Source organism: Talpa occidentalis, unplaced genomic scaffold, assembly GCF_014898055.3.
Source record: "Talpa occidentalis isolate TD23 unplaced genomic scaffold, MPIMG_talOcc4v2.1, whole genome shotgun sequence".
Classification (NCBI taxonomy): Eukaryota; Metazoa; Chordata; class Mammalia; order Eulipotyphla; family Talpidae; genus Talpa; species Talpa occidentalis.
The window spans coordinates 98705433-98730238 of record NW_026555331.1 but is presented as its reverse complement, the minus strand read 5'-3'; the positions used below and the strand labels follow the sequence as shown (position 1 = coordinate 98730238).

Here is a 24806-nt window from a genome sequence, read left to right as displayed (position 1 = left end):
AACAGAGCTTGGAATTCTCAATGTATTTCAAATGTATTTAAGTCAATCTATTTAACTTCTTTGAGAGGTTAACAAATGTGAGAAATGATCTTAGAATTCTTTCTCTTCCCTGTCCTAAACAGGATTAGTTCTGAAAGATAGCAGACAATGGCTGGTTTGTTATACAGTTATTTATGATCTGTTATACCCATGATACCAGGTACAGCTGAATAAATGTAATATGAAATATTCTATGTATATAATAGAATAAAATGACAATTTGCCATCACACATCTAGGTGATATGGGTCAAATTTTTAGCTTATATAAGAATATTTATATGCATATAGGTTTGTTAATTTCCATATGCTTATGACAATGTAATATTTCAGCTCATCAATAATTCAATTTATATTTACATACTAAAATGAAAACACTAACACTAAGATAGTTATTTTCTTAATAAGTAGATTTAGTATACCTATTGTCACAGAAAAATTAATTCATTAAAAAACACATATTAACTTTGAAATGTTTCATAGATTTTCTGGAATCTAACCTCTAGATGGCAGTAAACTGAATTAATCAAAAAGTACACTACTTTTGATACTTTTGTTTTATATCATTTTTAATATTTGGCCTGTGTGTGGCCTATAGAACTCACATGGATTATTTATAAAACCAACATTTTCTTTGACATTTCTATTGCTGGTGGTGTTCCAAAACTAGACTGGAGAGTTTTAAATTGCTACTAACTTATACTATCATCTATAATAATGCATTAATAATTTTTCAGTGAATGAAAAGTATATTTTGATAGTTCACTGTCCTCTGAGAAAGCTAACGGGTTGACCAGTTATGAGGCTGCATCAGATCTTTCTAGAAGAAACCTGTCGGACATCATCAGTACTTTTTCTTTTCTGGTATAAATATTTCTGAGGTCAAGGAAAACTTGAGAATAACAATTAAGTTTTGGTTTTTACTTTTAAACATTCCTCTACAAAGTAATATATATATATATATACACACACACACACACACACACACATATGTATTTATAAATCATGTAATATAAATCTTGCCATGTCCTATTTTCACAGGCTTTCAAACTCTGGATATTAAAAATTCAGCTTCAAGTTTGATAGTTTTCAAGATGTGATTTCAAGATATGTTCACATATAAGGTAGTTTATCCTCATCATTATTAAACTGCATGTATATATTTATACTTACCAGCACACAGATTTCCATGATGATATGGACAAGAAAAGTCATCCTTTTCACAGTATTTTCCATACACTTTTCCAAATTTAGTTTTGTGACATAAACATTTCCCACAAATACAAACTCCTCGACTACTGCAAACAGGTTGATCCTTGTGTGATTTGCAACTCTCATAAAGGAACTGATCTTCATCAAAATGACATTTATTTTCATCACATTGGAAACACTTGGCATCTAGAATAGTTTCATCTACACACTTTCTTTTAGGGTCTCTGCTGTTATCACACCGACAGCTGCAGTTTCTGTGTATATGAATTCTGGTGGTTTCATTGAAACCAATAGGCTTGATTATTGCATAGCTTTTTCCTCCTGTGACATCACATCTTTTCATTGTAACTGTTACGTTGAAAAGAACCTAAATTGGGGAGGGGAGATATTGATTATTTTGTTACCAGTATTATATCTGTTAATGATATTTTGAATCAGTAATATACCATGTTATAGAAATTATTTATAAATAACACATACACTTTCTATATGTGAATTTATTATTAAAACTATATGTGAATTATTATATATGTGAATTAAAATGTCATTTATTTTCTATCCAGTGAACTAACGATGCAATAATTGATAATTGCCTGTATTGAAACATTAAATAGACATGTGTGCAAGCCTCTTTGAAATGTCTACTCCACTTCCCAGTGATTAATTTATGTTCTCAACTGATTTCTTAGCAAACTTGAAAGAGGAGACCATTTTCTGGATTCAATCTTCAAAATGCGGGATGACTGAATATTTGGCACTAAAAATAGATCGAGTGAACCAAAGGGTTTCTGCTCTACTGATTTTAAACCCTGAGATTGGATGTTCAAATGAACAATTTTAATTTTATTCCAATTTTCTAGGGGCCCAAGTAAAGTTTCAAAGTTTTAGCTCTTATATATGATGTTAACAGAGGAAACTGTGAGGCTTTCTCTGTCACAAAAGGGGAGATTTAGGGTTCTCACTCTCATCTCTTCAGACTTTATTACAAAACCATACATTTGTCTCAGTGGAGATTAATAGCAGAACTAAGGATCTGGACTGGCAGGTCTTGAATTTCCTCTTGAAATGACAGTTTCTTTCTCCTGCCTGGATTTTTGGTTCAGATGGTTATAAACAGAAATGCATGTGCATTTTTCATCTATACAGAGGTATTACAATTTATATATATATATATATATATATATATTAGATTTATATATATATATATAAATCCTAAGCAAAAATGTCTTGTACAAATATACACACATTCATAATTATATGGAAGGTATAAATTTAGGCTTACATATAATATATATTATAAATGAATCAGTCTCATGATACTAAAATCAGTGCAAAGGGTGTACTTGAAATGTTTTTTGTCCTTAATGTTAAGGCCTAACAGATGTGTAGCATAATATGGTCACTGCCAGTATTAATAGGAAAACAAAACTTGGAGTTTGTATAGTTAAAATGTCTTATGACTATTCTTGAGGGTCAAACTATTTTTATTTTATTTTATTTTTTATTGCTTTATATATTTTATTTTATTTTTTATATTATTTTTAAAATTTTTTTACATCACTGTTCATTTTTAAACAATATTTGTTTTACCCCACCCCCTCAGGTGTAGTCCCCATAGAGTTTCCTTTACCAATGCATCCATGCACCATCACCTCAGTCCCCTGTGCTCCTCCCTCCCTCCGTCTGATCCCTCTCCCTCCTCCTCCCCTGCAGTAGAGAGTCAAACTGTTTATACTACTTGCTTGAAAGTGAGGGGAAGAAAGGGATGTAGAACAAAATAAAAAAACCAAAAATTTTAATAAGTAAACCATTTTCCAAAATTGATTTTTAAATTAAAGAACCTCCTCTAAAGGGGTAACCCTTTGTCAGAAAGTAATTTAGTAATCCTTTGTTAGTACAAAGTTTTCTCCATATTTGCTGGAAATAAAATATGCATTTTGTAAACAGGTATATAATGTCTTTTAAATAAATCCAAGGAACAATTTTGGGGGAGCCCAAATAATTAGAAACTAGCAAGGTTAATTTCAAATATATAGCTTGTTAGAGCAACTATACTGCCTGCATAATGTAAACTTCCCAAGGGGGGGAAATACATTTTAACTAAAGAGAAAGGAAGATTTTGTTGTTTTCACTCTTAGAATGTAAAGACCTATTATCTCTTTCAATAACTCCTTTTTTCTCTCCAGACTGACATTAAAATATCATAGAACTTTACACTTGATCTTAGCCAAAAGGCCGAGAAGCGATAAAATATCATAGAACTTTAGAGATGAAAGGAAGAGGGATTAGAAACCTGCTAGTCCAAGCCATTCATTTAAAAATGATGAGGCAACTGCTGCCGCCTCAAGAGGTAAATGACTCACTGAAAATCACTTCATCCAACAAGAATTCCCTTTAAAAACATGCTTCTACCTATTCACTCCTTGTGCAGACCCTGGGAGAATCCCTGTTTCCTGATGCTGTTATAATCTGGGCCTAACATTTTACGTCTCATCTCTTTTAAATTAAATAACATCTTTTTATTGTTCTTAACAAATTTCCCTTCCTCCTCCTAGATCATTATGAAAGTATTGGGACAATAATAAAGTGAAAGATTTTGGAATCCTTAGAATTTATCAACTGTGCCGTGACCCCCATTCTCTTCTGTGGCTTGTTTACTCAATTTCACATTTTCTCTGAGAATTTTCAGATTTAAAACCAAAAAGACACTCCCTATTTGAGGAAATGCTATTCTTAAAGTGTACTGGCTATGACATCTAAATTTAAAGTTATTACTGTTAAGTGAGCATTTAATGTAATGCATATTTGTTTACATTACTTGAAAGTTTGCAGTCAATTGAGTTAAAACAAGTAGGAACTTTGAGAAGAAACAATGAAAATTACTTTGAAATGCAAGTAAGAAAATTACTTTGAAGTGCAAGTACTTTGGTGTCAGTTGCAAATAAAGTTTTTCAAAATGGTTTCAGTTTTCTCTGAGAAAACGTGCCAAATAACTTAGATATCCAAATGGGAAAAATGCATGTCCACATACCTCGTCATCGCTTGTCACATTTCGACATCCATCTGTGCCTGGTTTTCTGGCCCCATCTGGACAGATTGCAGTAATGTTAAAATAGACACCTTTTACCTCGTTTTCCACCTGAACTTTCACTTCTGAAATGAGTTTCTGCAGAGACATCGTTTTTTAAATTACATGCTATGACATTTTCAAATGTAAGCAACTGAACAGAGTCAAGTTTATTAAATGATTCTAGGGTTAATTTTTAATGAACTCAATCTGTCTCCATAAAAGAATGAATAAAAAAGTTTTTACATAACGACCCAATTATATTTGAAAAACATAAGAAATAATGGATGACACTATCTGCATTTACATTATTTTATTTTTTCATAAATTTCCAAAATAGTGCATTTTGATCACATCAAAGAAATTTATATCACTCATTCTGTGTTGTAAAAATTATCATTTAAATAATATAAAATATATATGTATATATATTTTTTTTTTGCGGGACCCTCACCGGCGACCCGGGAATGAACCGGCGCTGCAGAGGCTGCGGGCAGCCTCGCAGCCCAGCGCTCAACCGCTGCGCCACCAGGGGAGACCCAATAATACTTACATTTTAATATAAAATTTAAATAAAACATTATGGACACATATCATTATAGATGGTAAATCTTGGCAGCTTAAAATCTAGAACATGCTTCTGTCATTTGCAGTGTTTAAGAAACATTTCAATTTTAAACACTTTGAACTATTATGTATGCTAAAATATCTTATTGGTACAGAACTGAAAGGTAAACTTTGGTGAACTGATTTCTATTCTGCGGGCGTAAAAATTACCTACAGATTATGGTCCTGTCATTCCCTTCAAATGCCTTAGGATTTTTGCCCTGCCGTGCTTGTGTCAATCAAATTTATTTCAATCCTTAGGACCAAAATAGGGCACCTACTGCGAAGGCAATCATTCACTCATTTATTCATCCATTTATAGAGTCATTCAGAAAACATCTAAGTATTGCCTAGCATGTATCAAGCACACACTAATTTTGCCATCACAACCTCTGAGTCCAAAAGATCTAGCTATCTTATAAATATGTACTGTAGATCTGTGTGTATTTTGTTCCATAAAACTGAGAGTCCACCACATGCAAAAAATCCTTAGCTTATACTTGTAAATAAAAGCAAAGGGAAAACATGACCTATGTGCTTAAAGAAAGAGTGAGTACCAGAGTATGAAGAAAAAAAAAATTCCAAGGGCTTCTAATTCTTTACCTGAGTAATTTTTCTTCTTATAATCTATAAAGACATGTGTGCTGACTGATCAATAATTGATCATGGAATTCTGGTAGTAAATATTCAGAAGATACTCAAATTACTGAATTATATTTGGATTTGGTAAGACAAGGCAAATCATATTTTTATCTCCTAGAGAGCACATATACTATAACCACATAACTGAATTCTTTTGGCAAACCAGTAGAAAGTTCTAATGTTAAATGGTATTGATATGATGATGGTTTCATAGATTAGAAGGAAATTCGTAATGTAATGAGCGTTCTCAGTTTGCCCCTCTGAAATTCTGCTTCTCTTAAAACCTTAAGTTAGTTACTCTGGTATTTTTAAAGCAGGGTGTGAAGACAGTTCCCTAAAGTTTTACTCATTTTGGGGATTGAGAAAATAATTTCCAGATATAATATTTAAGAATAGAATTGGACTTTAAGTGAAGTTAATGTAGCATATACACATGAGTTTTAATGATGTATAACTTAAAGTTATATAATGTTATAAAGCAATGTTACTTCAATAAACAAAATGAAATTTCAAAAGAATTTTGAGAATAGAGACATATATAAAATAACAGAATTCTAAACTGAGGAGATTAAATTAGCCAACATAAGTTTTTGTTAGATTCACTAATATTTTCCATTTTTTATGGTTAATCAGAACCCCAGTGACCTAAGACTTCACATACTTATCCTAGGCAAATGAAGAACATGAAACCACATACTGCCACTTCTCTTTCCATTGATGTAGTTCAACACACAGGTCACTTTGTCAATTTATATTCCTTGTTTGGAGTAATAAATGGGTTCATACTATACATATTAGGGTGACTTCCTAATACTGTAAGTTCATTCCTTATTTTGATTATTCACTAATGAGAATTGATTGTACATACATTTGACTTTTCTTTGTAACAGTGAGAAAGAATATAATTAAATATGTTCTTCCTTATTTCATCCATTGTCCTTTTCAGATAGAGAACAATTCCTTGGGGGAAAAAATCTTGCAAGACTTACTTTGCATGGAGAAAATGAAAAGAGAAGCCTGAGATTTTTCAGTATTTGGGGTACTATTATTCAACTCCACTGTGTCAGAAAAGGAATGAGAGAATTTTGGGAAGTGAAACTTTATCAACAGCCCATAAATTCAAGGTACAACAGAGCATATCTTTGGACACCATAGTTAAAAAAAAAAATAAAGGAAAAATAGGTGATATATCACAGGAGGAAGCACCTGGGGCATGAAGTTAAGGAAACCTTGGTTTCTTCCTTGGTCTCATCTGCTTGTTAGCTATTGAACCTTTGGTTTATTTGCTTAGCCTCTCTGAGCTTCTACAATACACTGGGGGTACTGACATCAGTCTTACATGTCAGCTATTAATGAGATCATGTATGAAAAGTGTTTTTGAATGATATTAAAGTAACAGTCACTGTTATTACAACAGAGATTATTCTATGCAGGAATGACCTATGTTGAGAGAGCAGATGTTTCTTTAAATCTTTGTATTTAGCATTCATTCTTCCCAGACTGGCGACAGCATACACTTGTCAACTTGGTAAATAGTATCTTTTATGGTGTATCTTGCTAGTTTGGTAATCAAGCTAATTTGGTAATTTTGCTAAGGTAATTTACTCAGTGAGTTATTTATCTAGGATGTCCAACAGTGTCCTTTTGATGATTTCTATATCCCAGATAGTTCATTTTCCCTGACAGGTTGCTGTTTTAAATAACAATGTGGATTTCTTACTTTATCTTACCACAAAGGATATTATGAACTTCTTGGTAACAAAGTAAATGCTATATCTGTAATTTGGTGACTCACTGAACATTTCTTTGGGAGGAAATTTAGATAGTGTCTAGCCCAACCTGAGTTTACTCTCGATGAGACCAAAGAGGTCCAGAAAGCTGAGTGACTTTTCCAGGGTGTCATGACTTGTCATTGTTGGATCCAGAGCTAACATCCAGGTTTCTAATTCCTAAACTAATGTTCATTTCCAGTTCTTTCAAGATGATATGACACTGGTTTGTACTTTGTCATAGAAGTTGGCATTAAAAGTATATTTGAAAAGTTGTGTATAATATACATACCTGATAGGCTTCTACTACTAAATTATTGAGGTTTGCAGCCTTTGACTCTATTTCACCAGCAATAGTGCCAGGCAATAGCGGCAGAAGGTCCTAGAAAACACACCAATGTTTATATAGTGACAATGGTATACAATGTTTAGCAATCAGCAAATATTAAAAATTCTTGTAGTTATCAGTGGAAAGTGAGCCATTACATGAAAAAAATATATAAGGCACAAAATTTATATTAACTACCTAGTAGGGAAGTCAAAACATACACACCTGAAATAGTAGTATATTTATGTGTAGACACATGAGTGTGTGTGCAAGGCACAAATTACATGCTGATCTAAAACCCATTCTAAGTATAGACTGGTATTTTCTTTACGTATCTGCCACTGGAATATATTCCCAAGAAATTTTAAATATGAAAAGGGTTCTTAGGCCAAATAAATTTGAAAAGTTCTGCATATACTTTCTTCTATTGAGAGACTAGAAAGGTACACTTGTAGGTTAAAGATTCAAAGAAATCTGGCAATTTGGAAATAATTTACTGTTATTTGTGTAGCATTTACCAACATAAATTACAAAGCTCTTTTCTTATGTAACAGATTTAAATATCATTCAGAACTACTGTTCCATGCAATGACCTTTACAATGTGCAGACCCAGACTAGAGAATAAAGTCATGTTCACAGGAGGAAGCTTCACAGAGCAGGTATTCTTGATGGATGGAACTTAATAATAATGGAGAAGACTCTAGGTATTCTTAGTGAGAAAATAAGAATTAGCAAAGGCTTACAGGTTTACCTGAGTTGTAGATGAAGTAAGAACAGAGAAGAAACCACTCTGACTGAAGTAAGGTTGCATATGTATAAGGAATCAGTTAATGAAAAGTTTTGAAATCCGTTTATTTATTTACTCATTTTACTATTCACAAGTATCACCATGTTTCTGCTGTTTCCAGCCATTACTTAGACACTAGCAACTTGATGTCTCAAGTAATAGTGAAAATATCACTTACAAAATTTTAATATTAATTTATCTAACCTTTACTAAGTACAATTTTGTCCCACTTTGGGGATGCCAAGTTGCTAGTTCAAAGTTTCCATTCATAAGGATCTCAGAGGCATGACAATTTCTAAAAACAATGCATACAAGAAGAAATAGAAATATACACAGACTCTAATGAGAGGGATAGCCAGCAAGCATTTCAAGGCTGGACAGAATTGTCAGGGATTTCCTGGAGAAGTGAACTCGATCTCAAAGGATGATTAAGTGTTAGCCAAGTATTGAGGGAGAACAACTTCCAGGCCTGAGGAGTAAAAAGTAAGAACAAAGGCACAACAGAAAGGAAAAGGCTAGTAAATGTGTATGCACAGGTGGATCAGAAGCATGGCTGTAGGAACAAGTGCAAGGCAAAGAATAGTGGGGGGTGAGAGAGCAGATGCCTGGTGGTCTCATATGCCCCATAAAAGATTTGATCTTCTAAATCAGAGGAAAACACTGGAATGTTTTACTTTAGGGAGTACTGTGGTTATACATGTGATTTAAATAGATTGTCTTAGCAGCCAGGTGGAGGATGGATTTGGGGAATGGGTTAGAAGGTGCTGACAACCTAGGTGAAGGTGATTGATAAAATTCTCTTGAACAGCCAAGGTAGGTGATGCAAGTGTTGGGCCCAGACCAGAGCCTGTCAGCCTTTCAGCACTTGTTGGTTCTGACTTTGCACACAATTCAATTAATAATAAACCTGGTTTGATCGTTTATCAGTCAGTAAAAAACTTTTAAAAGGAGACGAAAAATGCTCAAGTCCTGTAATAACATCAGGGAATAATAATTAACAGAGAACAAAGAGGCAAAATCAATAAAATGATTCACAGTAATTGAAATTCAACTATTGAACTTAGGGGGAAATGCACAGGACTAACAGGTTGTTAGGAAATATTGAACAAGTATATAATCACCTTAAATTTATTTCTTACTTGTTTCTTCTTTAACTTAATTTTTTATACTTAACTATACTTAATTATACTTTCTTCATTGTGATGAGTTTTTAAGTGTGAGTTGATGTTAATAAACTCACTGCCTATCAAAGCTAAGTACCCAATAAGTGGAAGCTATTACTCTTGCTAATAAAGTGGTTTGGGCCAGCATCCTACCTATATTGATTTTAATGATTGTTACATTAAAAAGTGGTTCCATGCTAAGTAAATTTGGGAAAATAAGGAATTAAATAAAGTTGTTTAAAGATTTCTAAGGGAAGAGTAATATGATTAAAATAGCACTTTCAGATAATAAATACAATGGTAAGGCATACCACCTGGAGGAGGGAACATCGACTTTGAGGAAAAAGCAAAGAGATTCAGATACTTGTTTTTAGGAACCAGAAAGTAGAGATAAAGACAACGAAGATGAAGAAAATCCAATGAATAAACATGCACATAGAAAATTGTATTTGAGCATCATAGAAGTGAAATGAGAGGTTACAGGAAGAAAGAATATAGAAGACTATGAAAAGAAAGCTATAGCAGGGTCACCAAAGATCATTCCTATATTGGGAGGTTAAGGGATAGGAGGGTTCACTGGAGCATCCAGAGAGACAGAGCTCCCAAGTGTATATTCTATTAGTGGGTCTCATCTGACCCTAAGGACCCTGCATAAAACCAAGATTACTATTTTTTTAAAAAAAAGGTTTATTTATTTATGCATATAAGAATGGGGTATAGGCCAGAGGTGGTGGTGGTGGGGTGAGAGGATTCACTAGAGACAGAGAGGGGAATACAACAAGCAGATTGACTGAAAAATACTGCTGAGGGGAGCAGCAGGCAAGTCAGGAGAGGTCTGCTGTGCCATGTCGGTATCTCCCTGGCCGGGGATTGAACTCGTGCTGCAGTGGCTGTGGATAGTTTCATAGGTTGCATCTTAACCCCTTGTGCCACCAGGGAGTCCCCGCAAGATTACTCTTATGTAGGAAGGCTTTTCACTGGTCAGTCACTTCTATGACTCCTGTTCTTCCTGCATCCACTTGGTCCCAACCAAATCTGTATGTACTGGAGCTATTGAAAATTAAGGTAATGTTCCTCATCCTTGATTAGTTGTAAGGGTATGCCTGTGGACTAGAGAATTAACGGGATCTGGACTTGAAAAGCATGAAGTTGAAGTGTGAACTACTTTTATGAGAAAGGTCTTCTCCATTATTGTCACAGTACCACACAAAATATCATTGCCCACACTTGGTTCTAGGTGTCACAAACATAGATAGAATTTATATTTAATTTGAAGACACTATTTAGTATACATTAGTTAGTACAATATTAAATTTAGGTTATAGTAAGTTCAATATCTTCAGAATCCTTAGTGTGGTTCTAAGAAGTAGTATTCTAATTTCAACCAAGTCAACACTAAATTTTATGGTTTTGAAATTAACATACCTTGTACCAATGAAATTGTTTTCCTTGAACAGCAAAAATGACATTAATGTTGTTGTCTATTAATTTTTCTGAAAGTTGACCCAGTGAAGGATGTTCCTGTAGTGAATAATGAAATAAGAAGAAAAATTCAGTAACTTAATCCCACACATGTCCAAACATCTAATATGAAGAAAACCATATGACTTACATAAAAATATACTTTGTTGAGAAAGATTATGGTTTCACTGGAAGCATTTAAATTCTTCAAAAAAGTAAGATTAGCACCAACATATTAAGCATATTTTATAAACAAAATCTCCACAAAGACATGTAACTCAGAAATACAAAGAGGGCTAAATTCAAAATAGTACAATGAGTGTTCAGTGTCTCTTTATATTAACATTGGACTCAAAGGATAACTGAAAGATAATTTAATATTCAGAAACAGACAAATTGATGACAATTACATTGTGAGGCATATTCAATGGTATGTTGGAATGCAAGTATATGCATTTATATACACATATGTAATATACACATACATACATATTTATATATTTCATATGATATAATATAAACTGTATAAAACCAGAAAACTCTGTACTTAAATCCTAGGTAGCTACTTTATGATAAAAATGCTATCTCAGGTCCATCCTCTATAGCATGTGAATGTTACCTGCTAGCCATGACTATGGACAGGATTAAAAATAGAACAATAGTAGGTGAACCATCTAGTACAGTTTCTTGAATGTAGCAGGGACTCAAAACTAAGAGCAACTATTGTGAGTTTTATTTCCAAGTATTTATAAGGTGTAGGTTATAGATCTCTGAATTTTGGCTTTTTTTTTTTAAATTGAGGTAATATGATTTAAATTATTGGGCAATTATGTGAACTTAATAAGAGTTAAATTTATTAGCTTTATTTACAGCCTAAGTTCTGTGACCCACATATTAAAGTTATTACACATAGAATTAAGATGTGGCCTTGTGCTTAAAAATGCTCTCATTAGGGTATCCCTGGTGGCACAAGGGGTTAAGCACTGCACTATGAAGCAGTCCACAGCCTCTGCAGCACGAGTTTGATCCCCGGCTGGCCAGGGAGCTACCCACATGGTGAGGCAGACCCCTCCTGTCTCAAGCGCTGCTCCCTTTAGCAGTGTATTTCAGTCAGTCTGCCTCTTCTGTTTCCCACTCTGTCTCTGGTGAATCCTCTCATCCTCTGCATCTGGCCTGTGCCCCAGCTCTTGTATGCATAAACAAATAAATAAATCTTAAAAAAAATACTCTCATTAACATGAGTAACAGCTGTGGTCTGAATATTTGTATTCCATCCCTCTCCCACCAGGTTCATATATAAATCCTAATCCCTAAGGTGATGCTATTAGGAGATTGGGTCTTTGGGAAATTATTTATGTCAGCCCCCATGAATATGATTAGTTCTCTCTTAAAGGGTGCTAGTTGGAGAAAGTTCCCTGGCTCCTTCTACCATTTAAGGTTACAGCTAAAACTTGTCATCTATGAACTGGAAAGTAAGCTTTCATCAGAAACCAAATCTGCCAGTGTCTTCATTTGGACTTTCCAGCCATAACTGTGAGGAATAAATTTCAGTATTGATAAGCCACCCAGTTTATGGTGCTTTATCATAGCAGCCTGAATGGACTAAGATAATAATTGTAACAGTATTCTTTTATTTCTATATAATCTATAATTGCTGAGATAAGAACAGATCACATTTTTTTTGAACAGCATTTAAATATGATATGAAACTAATTAATGAAGAGGTTTAAAAAGTATTACCATATGAATTTCCGTAAATAAGAATTCCGCCTAGAACAATACTTAAGAATATAATTTTAAAGTTACAGAAAAACAATCCCTAAAAATAATTTTTGCCAGATAAGTTCTTATTCCCTATTCCTAGTAATATGTATATTCTTAAAATAGACTTGTGATGTTTGTATAATGCTAGTAAATTAAAGAGAACAAGTAAAAGAATGGTAAATTTAGCAGTATTGAGAGAGTTTTTTTAGGGCAACAACTACTTTTCAGATATTTTTGCTCTGACAAAAAGTAATCAGTTTGCCCAATATTCCCCCTTCTTAATTTCTAAAACCATTCATATTTTAAGGAAAATTTAATCCATATGTTTTTAACCAGCTTATACTTAACTTACATTAAATCAATATTTAAAGAACAATCCAAAATGTAAGCAGCATTTGGAGCTTCTTAATCCATTTCCCCCTTTCAAAAACAGGAAATCACAATGGCCAAGAGTACACAATTTTTAATCTAGAAAATTCTGGTTTGGTCAGAAGCTCATTAGGAAGGTCAGTTGGATTTTTAAGCTTAAAAGAACACATTTTTTTGAACTTTAGAAAGAAATGTGTTTTAAAATAAAATTCCAAGTACCTCGAGGTTATTTGTTAAAATTACAAATGTTTAACAGATGTTTAAATAAACCACTGTTGACAAGAGAGCTGTGGATTAATGGACACTGTTGAAGCTCCTTTCCCTTTCCTCCAGGAATCATATTATCTTTTCAGAATTTTATCTTTTATGTCTTGTATTTCACTAGCAGGAACACTCCCTCTCAGCCAGCTGTCCAGTTCTGGTGACATCACCTTCTCAAATCAAACTCCCCCTCTGTCTAACCTGTTACATATTGTTTCTCTAAACTCTGAAAATAATTAATAGAGATATCAGGCATTTCAGGGGCAGAAGGGAGAAGGGAAAGCAATGTGCCAAGACAGCGGTTAAGTAATTAAGGGCAAAAGGATTCCTTTCGCATTTTTCTTCCTCACCAACACCTTCACTGTGACTTATGGGAAGTAACTTCATGTCAGAAGGGAAGAGGAGGTAAGAAAGACTCACTGGGAGCAATTTGTGATAACTGTGTGGAGATATATGGGAGAATTTTAATAATGTCCATATGTAGTGGACAAGAAGAGATGTGCTTAACATTCTCTTCATAAAAATGAGATTCATACATAAAAATTTTATAAGTTAATACAGACTTTGTAATATGACTATCAAAATAAGCTACAACCCCCCTCTCCAACATCTTGGTTTAAAAAAAGTACTCAATTATCTGGATTATTTTTTGCAATTCACTTTTTATAGTACAGAGACAAGTAACATCAAAGCAACCTGAAAACAGAGATGTATTTAGAGATGAAGTTTGCTAAGTTATGTATTGTCAGTTATATCTATCCTAATAGCCTATTTTTATCTAAATGCAGACTATGGGCTGGGTATTCTGCCTCGTGGGATGAGGGACTGTCCTGTTCTTCCAAGGAGGAACATCCCTGACTTCTATCTATTAGATGTCAGTGTCACCCTCTCTCCAAGTTGTAACAACTAAATGTCCCTGGACTTGGAAATGTTGTGTTGGGGGCAAAATTTCTCCAGTTGAGAACCATAACCCAAAGCAGACTTCCTTGGGGCGTCAACTCCTAATTCATGATTATTGGGTATATAACACGGAGCAGTTATCTTAATCTCTCTACAATTTCAGTTTCCACATCTATAAAACCTGTATGAATACTAGTATTTACCTGTCAGAGTTTTAGTGTTGATTATACAGGGTAGTATGTGTAAAGACTTTCACTTGCCATTCAGTAGAAATGAAGCCCAGATTAACAGTGAGTAGAGCTCACGTCCTGATGTCATATTGCTCAGCATTTACCATAGGCACTACCACATAAGGCTGTGTTTCCTTAGATAAATACCTGATCCTTTTAGTGTCTCCATTTCTCATTTGTAAAATGGAGGGATTAGAAATAGCTGTACCTCACTGGGATGCTTGATGGTGTTACATAAATGTAAAGGAACAGATACCACAGGACTGCTTAATAAGAAACAGTCTTCAATAAAATACTGCTTAGTAAAAGACATTTAGAGACCATTGCTAACACTTAGATATTGAACTCTGAGATATATTTTATTTGTGTTGCTTCATTATTTAACTTCCATACCTGGTCTCTGAAGTATTTGAGTTTGTGGTCCCTGCCAAACAGTATCAACTGTAATCTGATATCCTAGTTATGGAAAGTTATAGACAAATAATTTTGAGAGTTTTTAATGACAGTGGTAATAAAAAGCTTTCTGCTTCAATGTGACTTGACCAAAACATAATTTAATTGTGATATCCTATTTCATAAATACTTTTACCAAATTTTGTTTTTATTGCACCACATTTGCAAAGCTCTATTGTTTTTCATTTTCAGAGTCATTATAAAAGCAGTACTAGGCTACTTTGAGGCTGACCCAGGTGATTCTGTGTGGCTTTTTGCTTTCAATTTGAAAGAGAAAAGAAATTAAATAGTTTTCAGAGCTCATTTTCTGGCTATTTTTCTACAATCATGGGGAGCATTTGAACTAAGTCTGTTCTAAAATTAATATTGAAGTCATTGTTCTTAAGGCATTTACAATTTAAAGCATAATTCAGAGAGCAATGTGCTGAAAGCAGGCATTTTTGTTAGTTTTTTAAAGATTTATTTATTTATTTATTTATTTATTTATTTATTTATACAAGAACTGGGGTACAGGCCAGATGTGCGGGAGGGTGAGAGGATTCACCAGAGACAGAGTGGGGAACAGAACAGACTGAATGAAAGACACTGCTGAGGGGAGCGGCTGGCGAGAAAGGAGAGGTCTGCTACACCATGTGGGACCCTCCAGCTGGCTGGGATGGAACTGGCGCTGCAGAGGCTGCAGACAGGTTCACAGCACTGTGCTCAAACGCCTGCGCCACTAGGGGAGGCCCCATTTTGTTAGTTTTAAAATAGGTAATAATTAAAAAAAAATGCACATGGACTTAGGACTTCCTGGGTACATTCTTCCTGGGTGGCATTTTTCTTCGCTTTCCTGAGTGTACATGTTAGTACTAGCACTCAAACATGATCTTGTCTCTTTAATTAATTATAAAAGTTATATTTTTATGCATGTTAAGCAGACAGAAAAGTGAGTATCTGAATCAGTAAGATTATTATGCTTTAGCTTGTTTATATTAGAATTACTGTTATTACTCTTATAATTACAAATCACTAATTTCCATGAGCGTAAATAAATACTAACTTCTATTCCTCCATTTAAATGATGGTTTTAATTTAGAAGGCCTCTACATTTGACTTTAAATAGAAAGACATATTTAACAGTATGCAGGAAAACTAACTCACAAAATGGATTAAAGATTTGGACATATGAACCAAAAACTGTAATGGACTTGAAAGAAAATAAAGGCCCAAACTACAGGACATCTACTACAAAGATGTATTTGGGAATATAATCCCAACAGCAAGGGAACAAAAGCAAAAATAAATACATGGGACTACATCAAACTTAAAAGTTTGTGCCTCAAAAGAAACCATCACAAAAACAAAAAGATAGCCTACAGAATGGGAAAAAATATTTCCATACCATACATCTGACAAGGGGTTAATTTCCAATCCAACAACAAAGAAACAAATGACCCAATTAAAAAATGGGCAAAGGATCTCAGAAGACATTCAAATGGCCTATGGATATATAAAAAAATGTTCAGCATAACTTATTATAAGAGAAATGCAAATTAAAACCACACTGAGATCTCACATCACCCCTGTGAGAATGAACCATATAAAAAAGAATCAAATTAACAAAATGTTGGCAAGGTTGCAGTGAAAAAGGAACTCTTAGCCACTGTTGATGGGAATGCAAGCTGATACAGCCCCTGTGGTATGGAGAATTCTCAAGAAAATAAAAACGGAAATTCTGTCTAAACCAGCATTACCACTATTAAGTATTTATCCAAATAATATGAAAATCTAATACGGAAATATCTATCTACATACATAGCAGCACTCTTTACAATTGGCAAATCATGGAACCAATCCAAGTGCCCCTCAACAAGTGAACAGATAGAGAAATTATGGAGCATATATTAAATGGAATATTACACAGCTATGAAGAAAGTTGAAATAGTGGCATCTGGGATAAAATGATATAGATATAGGATTTGCTATTGTGCAAAATTAGAAACACTATATAAACTTGGGTCTAGGAAGTACATCTTTTTCAAGTGCTTAACATTTAGAATAATTATTTTGCAAAAATGTTGGAATTCAATATTCTTTTTTTATTATTTTTTAATTAATTTATTTATTTATACAAGCACTGGGTACTGTCAGAAATGTGGGAGGGTGAGAGAATTCACCAGAGCCAGAGCGAGGGGCATAACAGGCAGACTGACGAAGTACACTGCTAAGGGGAGCAGCGAGCGTGGCAGTAGAGGTCTGCATGCCATGTGGGACCCTCGCCAGCGGCCGGGGATTGAACCAGCACTGCAGAGGCTGCAGGCAGCTTCGCAGCCCAGCGCTCAATCGCTGCGCCACTGGGGAGGCCCCGGAATTCAATATTCTTAAGGATACAAAAAAATAACTCCTACTATAGCTCCATTTCAGTGTCATCAAAAGCACTTGCATTCCCTGGTTTCCTGAAAGGCGGTAACTACTGAGACAGTACAAAGATTGTGGCATAGCGAACAAGCCAGATACTTAAGAGTCAAGTTCCCTGGGCAAGATATTTACCCTCTCTCTCCACTTTATCCATAGTGGATGGGTGTGATGATGATTAATGAGCTAAGTGAAAAGTGTGGCTGATCTCCTATTTCAAGGTCAGTGATAATAAATAGAGTCTGCACAATGAAGGATCAGGTTGAAGCACATTGATGGACTTTATTATTAGGTTGCTTAGGTGTGGATCTTGAACTGATATTTATAGTAACTCTTGACCTTATATAAATTAATCTGATGTCTGTAAGTTTCAGCTTCCTCATCTGTAACATGAGGTGTGGTAAAGAATGAAGTAACATAAGCTGTAATACTCAGTACAGTGCCTAGTGCAAAATTAGTACTCAGTGAATTAGCATTTATATTTGTTTGTGTCTAAGACAAAGAAGAGAGAATCAGAGAGACATTTAACACACTTTCTGAAGTTGAGGACTATTCCTTTTAGTTACAAAGCAGCAAAAATAATTAACAGGTCTCTTAATGAGTAAAATTGTATCTTTAAATGGGATCCTGCTTTATATCAACATTAATTATAAATGATTTTCTCTGAATTTGAAAATGCCAGAAATAGCCCTCTCAGGAAAAACAAAACAAAAACAAAACCACTGAAAGATGTAATAACTTTAGGAATGATTGTTAACTCAGGTAGCAAAGTTATGGACTGAATTTGTAAAGCTAACTTCTCTGACTCCTTTTCTTCATGTATAGTTCTAGAAAAAGTGAATATAATCTGTTATTGATATATATGGCAAAAAAGAATGTTTTGTAAAGAGAATGCTTTTGAGTAAGTCAAGAACATGTTAAACAAAGTTGCATAGGAAGTCAGTGGCAGAACATTGGGTTTTTTGTTTTTTGGTTTTTTTTTGCCCATGAGAAAGCAAACTCTAGTAATGGCTACTCTGTCTTCTTCAATTCAGCTTCAGTCCTTTAAGATGGTGAACAGTTTGTCTATCCGAATAAGACAGTAGGTAGGAGGAAAGGAGCCATAAAGACGGCCCTAGCTGAATTCTGAGGAGTGATAAAAGTGACAAAGTAACATGATAGAAGTGACAAAGCACTGATAATATGGTGAAACATCACACACACATACACACACACGTATGTACATGCACAATTGAGTAGAGAAACAACAAACCTAAGTTATCATACACAATTAGGAGTATAGTAGGATCTTTCCTATTTGCATCTCTTTGGTCCAGGACTGAGAATCAGCAATATTTGAAAATCCCATTAATAAGTGTTCATTGAATGACCTGTGTGCTTCTAAATACTTGCTCCTTTAGCCTCCTTTCATTTTTATTGGACACTGTGGTGTTATTTTTGGTATTCACCAAGGGTGGGGTGAATCATTGTGAGGCAGGCTTTGAGCAAAGCTGACAGTTATGCTGTAGTAACTGGGTGGGGAGACAAGGTGAAATTCCAGACCCTCAGTATATTAATAAGCTGTCTTCTATACCATTAACAATTTTTATACTAACTTCTACCATTTAAAAAATAATGTAACATTTTAAGCTATTATTACTGTATATTATAAAATATTACTGTACATTACACTTCAAGTTTTTCATTACAATTCTTAGAGATAAAGCATTAGAAAATGTAATTTATTCAATATTATAACACCATTTCCAACAGCTATATAAAATACACAGCACTGTATAAACTATTTTAAATTATAATGTGTTTTATAGTTTATTAAGCCAAATTAGCTGCTTTATTTTTTCTATAAGAAAGACCAGAGTCTTTCTGGTATAGTTATAAAATATAAAAAAGCCAAGAACTGCTTTGTTCTGTTTCTTCTAATTTTTCATTGAGACATGGACAAAGTGGTTAAAAATTCATATTTTAATGTAAGATTGAACTGAATTGAGCCTCATCTTTGCCACTTAACTTTCTGTCTGTTCTTAGTCAACTTACTTAGCATTTTCTATTCCCATTTTTTCTCTTTGGTTCTTTTATTTATAAGAGGATATAAATGATAAAACTCTAATATCCAAATTTCACAGGTCTGAGTTTGCTTGTACACATAACAATGTGAACTCCAGAATAATAACTACCATTTTGTGAGTATTTATTAACTGAAACCACTATAGCAACCACTGTATAGAATGTAAAATGCATCTTTACAATTCTGTAGGGCTGTCATAATTATCCCTTTTTTCCAGAGTTTTGGACCAAGAAGCTCAGATATCATTCATTACTGATACTGACTGCTGTAGATTAAGCTAAAAAGCAAAGTGTTTGCTTAATTGTCTAAATTACACCTTTAGAAATTCCTCTATATTGACCAAATAAGAGAAGATGAGAGTCATTTTAAAATGAGTATTAAAATATACTCAGAGTCAAGTTTAGGGTAGCCTTACATATAGGGGGTTTCGGAGCAGTATATCTTGTAAATACAATTCATGAGCAAGGATCAACAGAAATCCTTCAACTTTTGTTTAAGGGAAGTGTCCCTAGAAATGAGGGGGGAGCAAAAAATTCTTAGAAAAGAATTCCTTAAAACACAAACCTGGGATAAATGAGATAAAAGCATTCTTTTAAAATTCTCCTGACAGTGTCCAAATCCTTGATGCCATAAAACCCAAATACTGTGTAAAATTCCACCAGAATTATATTTTCTTTCTGTAAGGTTATATGGAATGGCATATGTCTAAAGTCATGAATTTCATTGCCTTAAGAAATCCTTTCTAGATGAATAGCAGCACTGTCCCTAACCACAAGTTTGGAGTAATAACTTCAGTGACTTGGCAAAACTTAAAAGAATAATGCAATGCAGTTTAAGAATAACTGATTATTTTCTCTTAAAAAAAAAAAAAACTACTTGTCTCACAACAAAATAGTTTCTCTTTTGTCCTTTTCCACTCCCTAGCAAATAAATTAGAGCTCTACCTTTGATAAAGAGAGGTTAAATGAAAGGAAGAACAGATAAGAAATGACTAAGTTTAAGTGGATGGGTCTACCAAAGCAAAATGTGGCCAGGTAGAACACAATTAGGAAGGGAAAGATGCTATTGGCATTATTCCAAAGCCTAAATTTTTAAATTCAAGCTCTAGTTACCTTCTATAATCTTTACGTTTTGAGACTACTTTTAAGAGACTAAACCAACCGAATTGAACATGTTTTATGCAATAATAAGTTGCTTCTCAAGACTTTAAATAAATCTGGTAGGGTAATTCAGATTAACTAAACTATTTAAATTTTACTCATGGGACCCACACAAATTTCACTATAATTTATATGCTTCTAATATTGCAGTTCCCAAATTGCATGTGGTGCCTTTTAGCACCACAGTCTATTCATCAGGAAGTTCAATTTTTAAATATTTCAATTTTTTTAAAGATTTATTTATTTATGCATGCAAGAATGGGGGTACAGGCCAGAGGTGTAGGGGGTGAGAGGATTTACCAGAGACAGAGTGGGGAGCAGAACAAATGGATCTACTAAAATACAGTGCTAAGGGGAGCAGTGGGCGAGACAGGCGAGGTCTGGTGCACCATGTGGGTCACCAACCTGGCTCGGGATAGAACTCCTGCTGCAGTGGCTGCAGATTGCTACATGTTGCTGAGATTAACCCCTTGTGCCACTAGGGAGGCCCCTATTTTTAATTTTCAAGGGAAACACAGCCATCCGTGGCATGTCAGGAACCCATGACTTATCGGATAGAGGCAGTCCACAGTTTAAGATTACTTTTAGTTCTTTTACTTTAAATGACATCATACCTTTTTTCAAAGATCAGCCACTTGAAAATCAGTTTGGAATAGGAAATGAGGGAGGTGATACCCAATTTGATTTCAAGGCTTGGGAAGTTCCATTAGTAAGTTATTTACTAAGAATCATACTAATCGTGTGTGTGTGTGTACGTGCACGCACACTATTTTTTTTTTTTTAACTGGCTAATAGTTTTTTGGACCTAACTACTTACTAAACAAAACTGTCAGGGTTTTTTTTTTTTTTGTGTGTGTGTATGTTTTGTTTTTTTTTGTCTTATGGCACCAGGGACTGAGACACTAGAGTGGAAAGATTTGAAAAAGTTTGGAAGTTTCTGCTATAATATTTGTATGACTGTAAAAATAGGTCTCAATATCATAAATAAATGATGCTTTGTGTAGTTGATAGTCTACATGTAGAAATAGCTAATATGTGGTTTTAGGAGATGTACTTAAACATGATTCATAGCTTAAGTTAATCCTCAGGAAAGAATCTCTGTATTCACTGATTTAAAAAGAGAAGCTCTACATAGAGACAAGCATCAGAGGGAAGGAGTGAGGTGCAGAATATTGAAAGCAGGACTTGTTTTACTTCTTTTTTAACCCACTCTAGTTTTTATTTATATTCAGCCTAAATCTGTGAAGATTCCTCAGGTTCAGTACATTTTTGTCACTAATAGTATAAGACATGTTTATTTGTATATAGCAACAGCGTGTTTTTTTTTTTCCTTTTTAGGTTTTTCACAGTTGCATAAAATAAACTTTTATCATAAGTAAAGCAGTGCTTTGTAGCACATCAGAGAATCAACAATTAAAAATTTGTTGTCAAAGTACTTTAGCCTTATATATATATTTTTATTTTAAAGAGGCATGTGTTTTTTTATTTATTTATTCGTTTGTTTGTTTATACATGCACTGGGTACAGTCAGAAGTGCAGGAGGGTGAGAGAATTCACCAGAGCCAGAGCGGGGAGCAGAGCAGGCAGAAAGACCGAAGTACACTGCTGAGGGGAGCAGCGGGCGGCAGGAGAAGTCTGCACACCATGTGGGACCCTCATCCGGTGGCCGGGGAGCAGCCGGGGATCGAACCGGCGCCTCAGAGGCTGCGGGCAGCTTCGCAAACCAGCGCTCAACCGCTGCGCCACTAGGGAGGCCCTAGCCTTATATTTTTGGATCAGCATTTGTAGACTGCACTATTCCTAAGTTTTTTTCATAGCTTAACCTGGCTCTCTATAAAGTTAAATTAAGTAACTTCTTGATACAACAGTAGATGAACTGCTACTTTAAACTCATACCTGAACCAAGAGAAACCTTACTATTTCAAGGCGATTGTCTACGTTACCATGCTTGTTGATCTGACATAGACGTTGTTTTTCAGATGACAGTTTCCATCATTTGGTACCACTATGCCTGCCAATTTGCTATCAAGAGCAAGATGAGATGTCTGATCTGTCATCACCAGCAGCAGTCTTTTAGCTTCTTTTCGCCATCCAATGTGACTCTGAAAATAAATATATAGTTAGACCTTGTACAATCACATAGATCTGGGGTGTGGTCTTTTCTCAAGTATAAACATTTACTTGAATCAAAAATTAAGGCAGCCTGGAATGATGTGCATAAATACAATACTATTATATAAACAGTACTAAATTTCATTTATGTATCTTCTGTTTTACTACAGCCATTTGACCATACTACTCATGGCTAGAGATTTCTAATGGAAAGACAAGCCAGTTTCACAAAGTGCACAGTACCCACTGCAACATAAGACAATTGTTGGTTCTTCTTTGGAGAGTGGTGAGTGAAAATAACATGGTGGAGGATTGTGGGTGTTTTGCTAGTGGATGTGGTGATATACATCGGAAGAGGTGTGAACCTATACCCCTAAATCATATGCAGTATTGTAAAACAATGCTACTTCAATTAAAAATAATATAATTAAAAAAAAAAAGTAGCCCCTTTGGGAAGAACTTTCCAAGTGCGTAAGTTATCCTTTCTCTTTTATTTATTTATAACCTCTTCTAATTTAGCCCATTTGTCCTAATGCACCTCAAAATGAATGAGAGTGATGAATGAGAGATAGAAGAAAAGTATTCTTTTATGCCATTATTACTCCATAAATCAAAGAGAAAATGAAAATTCTTAACTCTTGGGAAATTTGCATCTGAACAAGCACAGAATAATGTGAAATTTCTTACCTCACAGACAGCTGCCTGAAGCATAGCATCAAAACCTCCTTCAGGTGTATCTATATTTCCAGAAATCTTCTGTCTGTGAACAGCTTTTTCAAATTCAGTTATGTTCTCCGTCAAAGAGAGCACATGGATGTATCCATGGGGAGGCATACAATCTAAATTGTAGTCACTATATGGAGAGAAAAATGCAAATCTATTTTGCTTTCTATCCTATTTCCTTTAAAACTCTAAAGTACTTGTCATGGTAAAGTAGTGTGTTTGACGTGTGAAGAGAATATTTTTTTTTTCTTGGCCAAGGAAATTTTATTAGAGGAAAAGCTATACTTTACACTGTTGAATATTATTTTGGAAATGGAATATGGTGGTTTGGTATTCAAAAAGTAAGAAAGACTAAACATGTTGGATACTAATGTTTGATACTCTATTATGCTATTGTATGCTGAGAATGTCTAAGAGGAGGTAAGAATTTGAAGTGATTTCCAATTACAGCTGACCATGGGAAAGCTAAACACTTTTTGGGAGATGTTTTTGGGAACTTGGTTGAAATATAATGGCCAGAAATGTTTAATGTACTGATGTTTTAAGTGAATCTGGTGTGGAATTATTGATGAACAATCAAAATTCATTAAAATTGTTTTGAAAATTCTATGATATCCCAGAACGTGAGAGTCATTCTTTAGGTGCATGAAACGTCAGGAGTTATGTGCATCCTCTTCCATTACAAAATATAGCTGAGTTGCTTTGGTCAATTAGTGTGTGTACTGCAAAATAATCTAGGCAATTTATGGAAGTAGAAAAGAAGATGTTAAAATAAAATATTTTATAAAGGAGAAACTGAACACATTAATTTCTTCCTGAAGATTCAACAAGTTAATTTAATATTGTATGAGGAATTTGTAAGGTCAGTTCTCCTTTCATACTGAGGCAAGTGCTATTTAGAACCAGATTTCCAAAATGGCATGGAAAAGGGCTCTTCTTAGCAAGTGGTTTCTCATCTTTTGACCTTATAGCAGAACTTTTTTTGAAGTTACCTCATAAGCAACATTATTGTAAAAAAATTCACAGTACATCAATCAAAAGATAGATGCAGTACTTGTATTATAAGTACTGTAAGATTTGACAATCTTAATTGCAGAAATTTGGAACAATCAGAAGGGAGAAATATAAAAATTTCCTAAAAAGTATTTATATATTACAGCCAGATTATTGGAGATTTATCATAAATTACTAATATTATTTGTGGTTTTGTGATAAGAACTAAGGGAACTGTGTTTGATGAAATACAAGATTAAAAGGTCTAAGCTACAGATAATCTCAGAAGTTTTCAGATACCTCCTC

At 34.3% G+C, this 24806-nt stretch overlaps 2 protein-coding genes across 10 annotated transcripts in view; one reads left to right on the top strand and one right to left on the bottom strand.

Annotated features, from left to right (window-relative positions):
* MACC1 (MET transcriptional regulator MACC1) overlaps window positions 1–24806 on the top strand; it is a 319768-nt gene that overhangs the window by 57734 nt on the left and 237228 nt on the right. For 4 of the 6 annotated variants that reach the window (XM_054692410.1, XM_054692411.1, XM_054692409.1 and 1 more), the window contains 2 exons: window positions 6511–6688; window positions 22955–23070. The gene's annotated coding sequence lies outside the window, so the exon portion shown is untranslated. Of the gene's footprint in view, window positions 1–6510; window positions 6689–13724; window positions 13873–22954; window positions 23071–24806 lie in introns of those variants that run through there. The other 2 variants (XM_054692413.1, XM_054692414.1) reach the window with 2 other exon arrangements.
* ITGB8 (integrin subunit beta 8) overlaps window positions 1–24806 on the bottom strand; it is an 87295-nt gene that overhangs the window by 10733 nt on the left and 51756 nt on the right. For all 4 annotated transcript variants that reach the window (XM_037508837.2, XM_037508844.2, XM_037508850.2 and 1 more), the window contains 6 exons: window positions 23472–23637; window positions 22616–22774; window positions 11038–11133; window positions 7626–7715; window positions 4281–4415; window positions 1211–1616 (listed from right to left, as the gene is read on the bottom strand). In XM_037508837.2, the coding sequence (XP_037364734.1) occupies window positions 1211–1616; window positions 4281–4415; window positions 7626–7715; window positions 11038–11133; window positions 22616–22774; window positions 23472–23637 (1052 nt within the window). The remainder of the gene's footprint in view (window positions 1–1210; window positions 1617–4280; window positions 4416–7625; window positions 7716–11037; window positions 11134–22615; window positions 22775–23471; window positions 23638–24806) is intronic.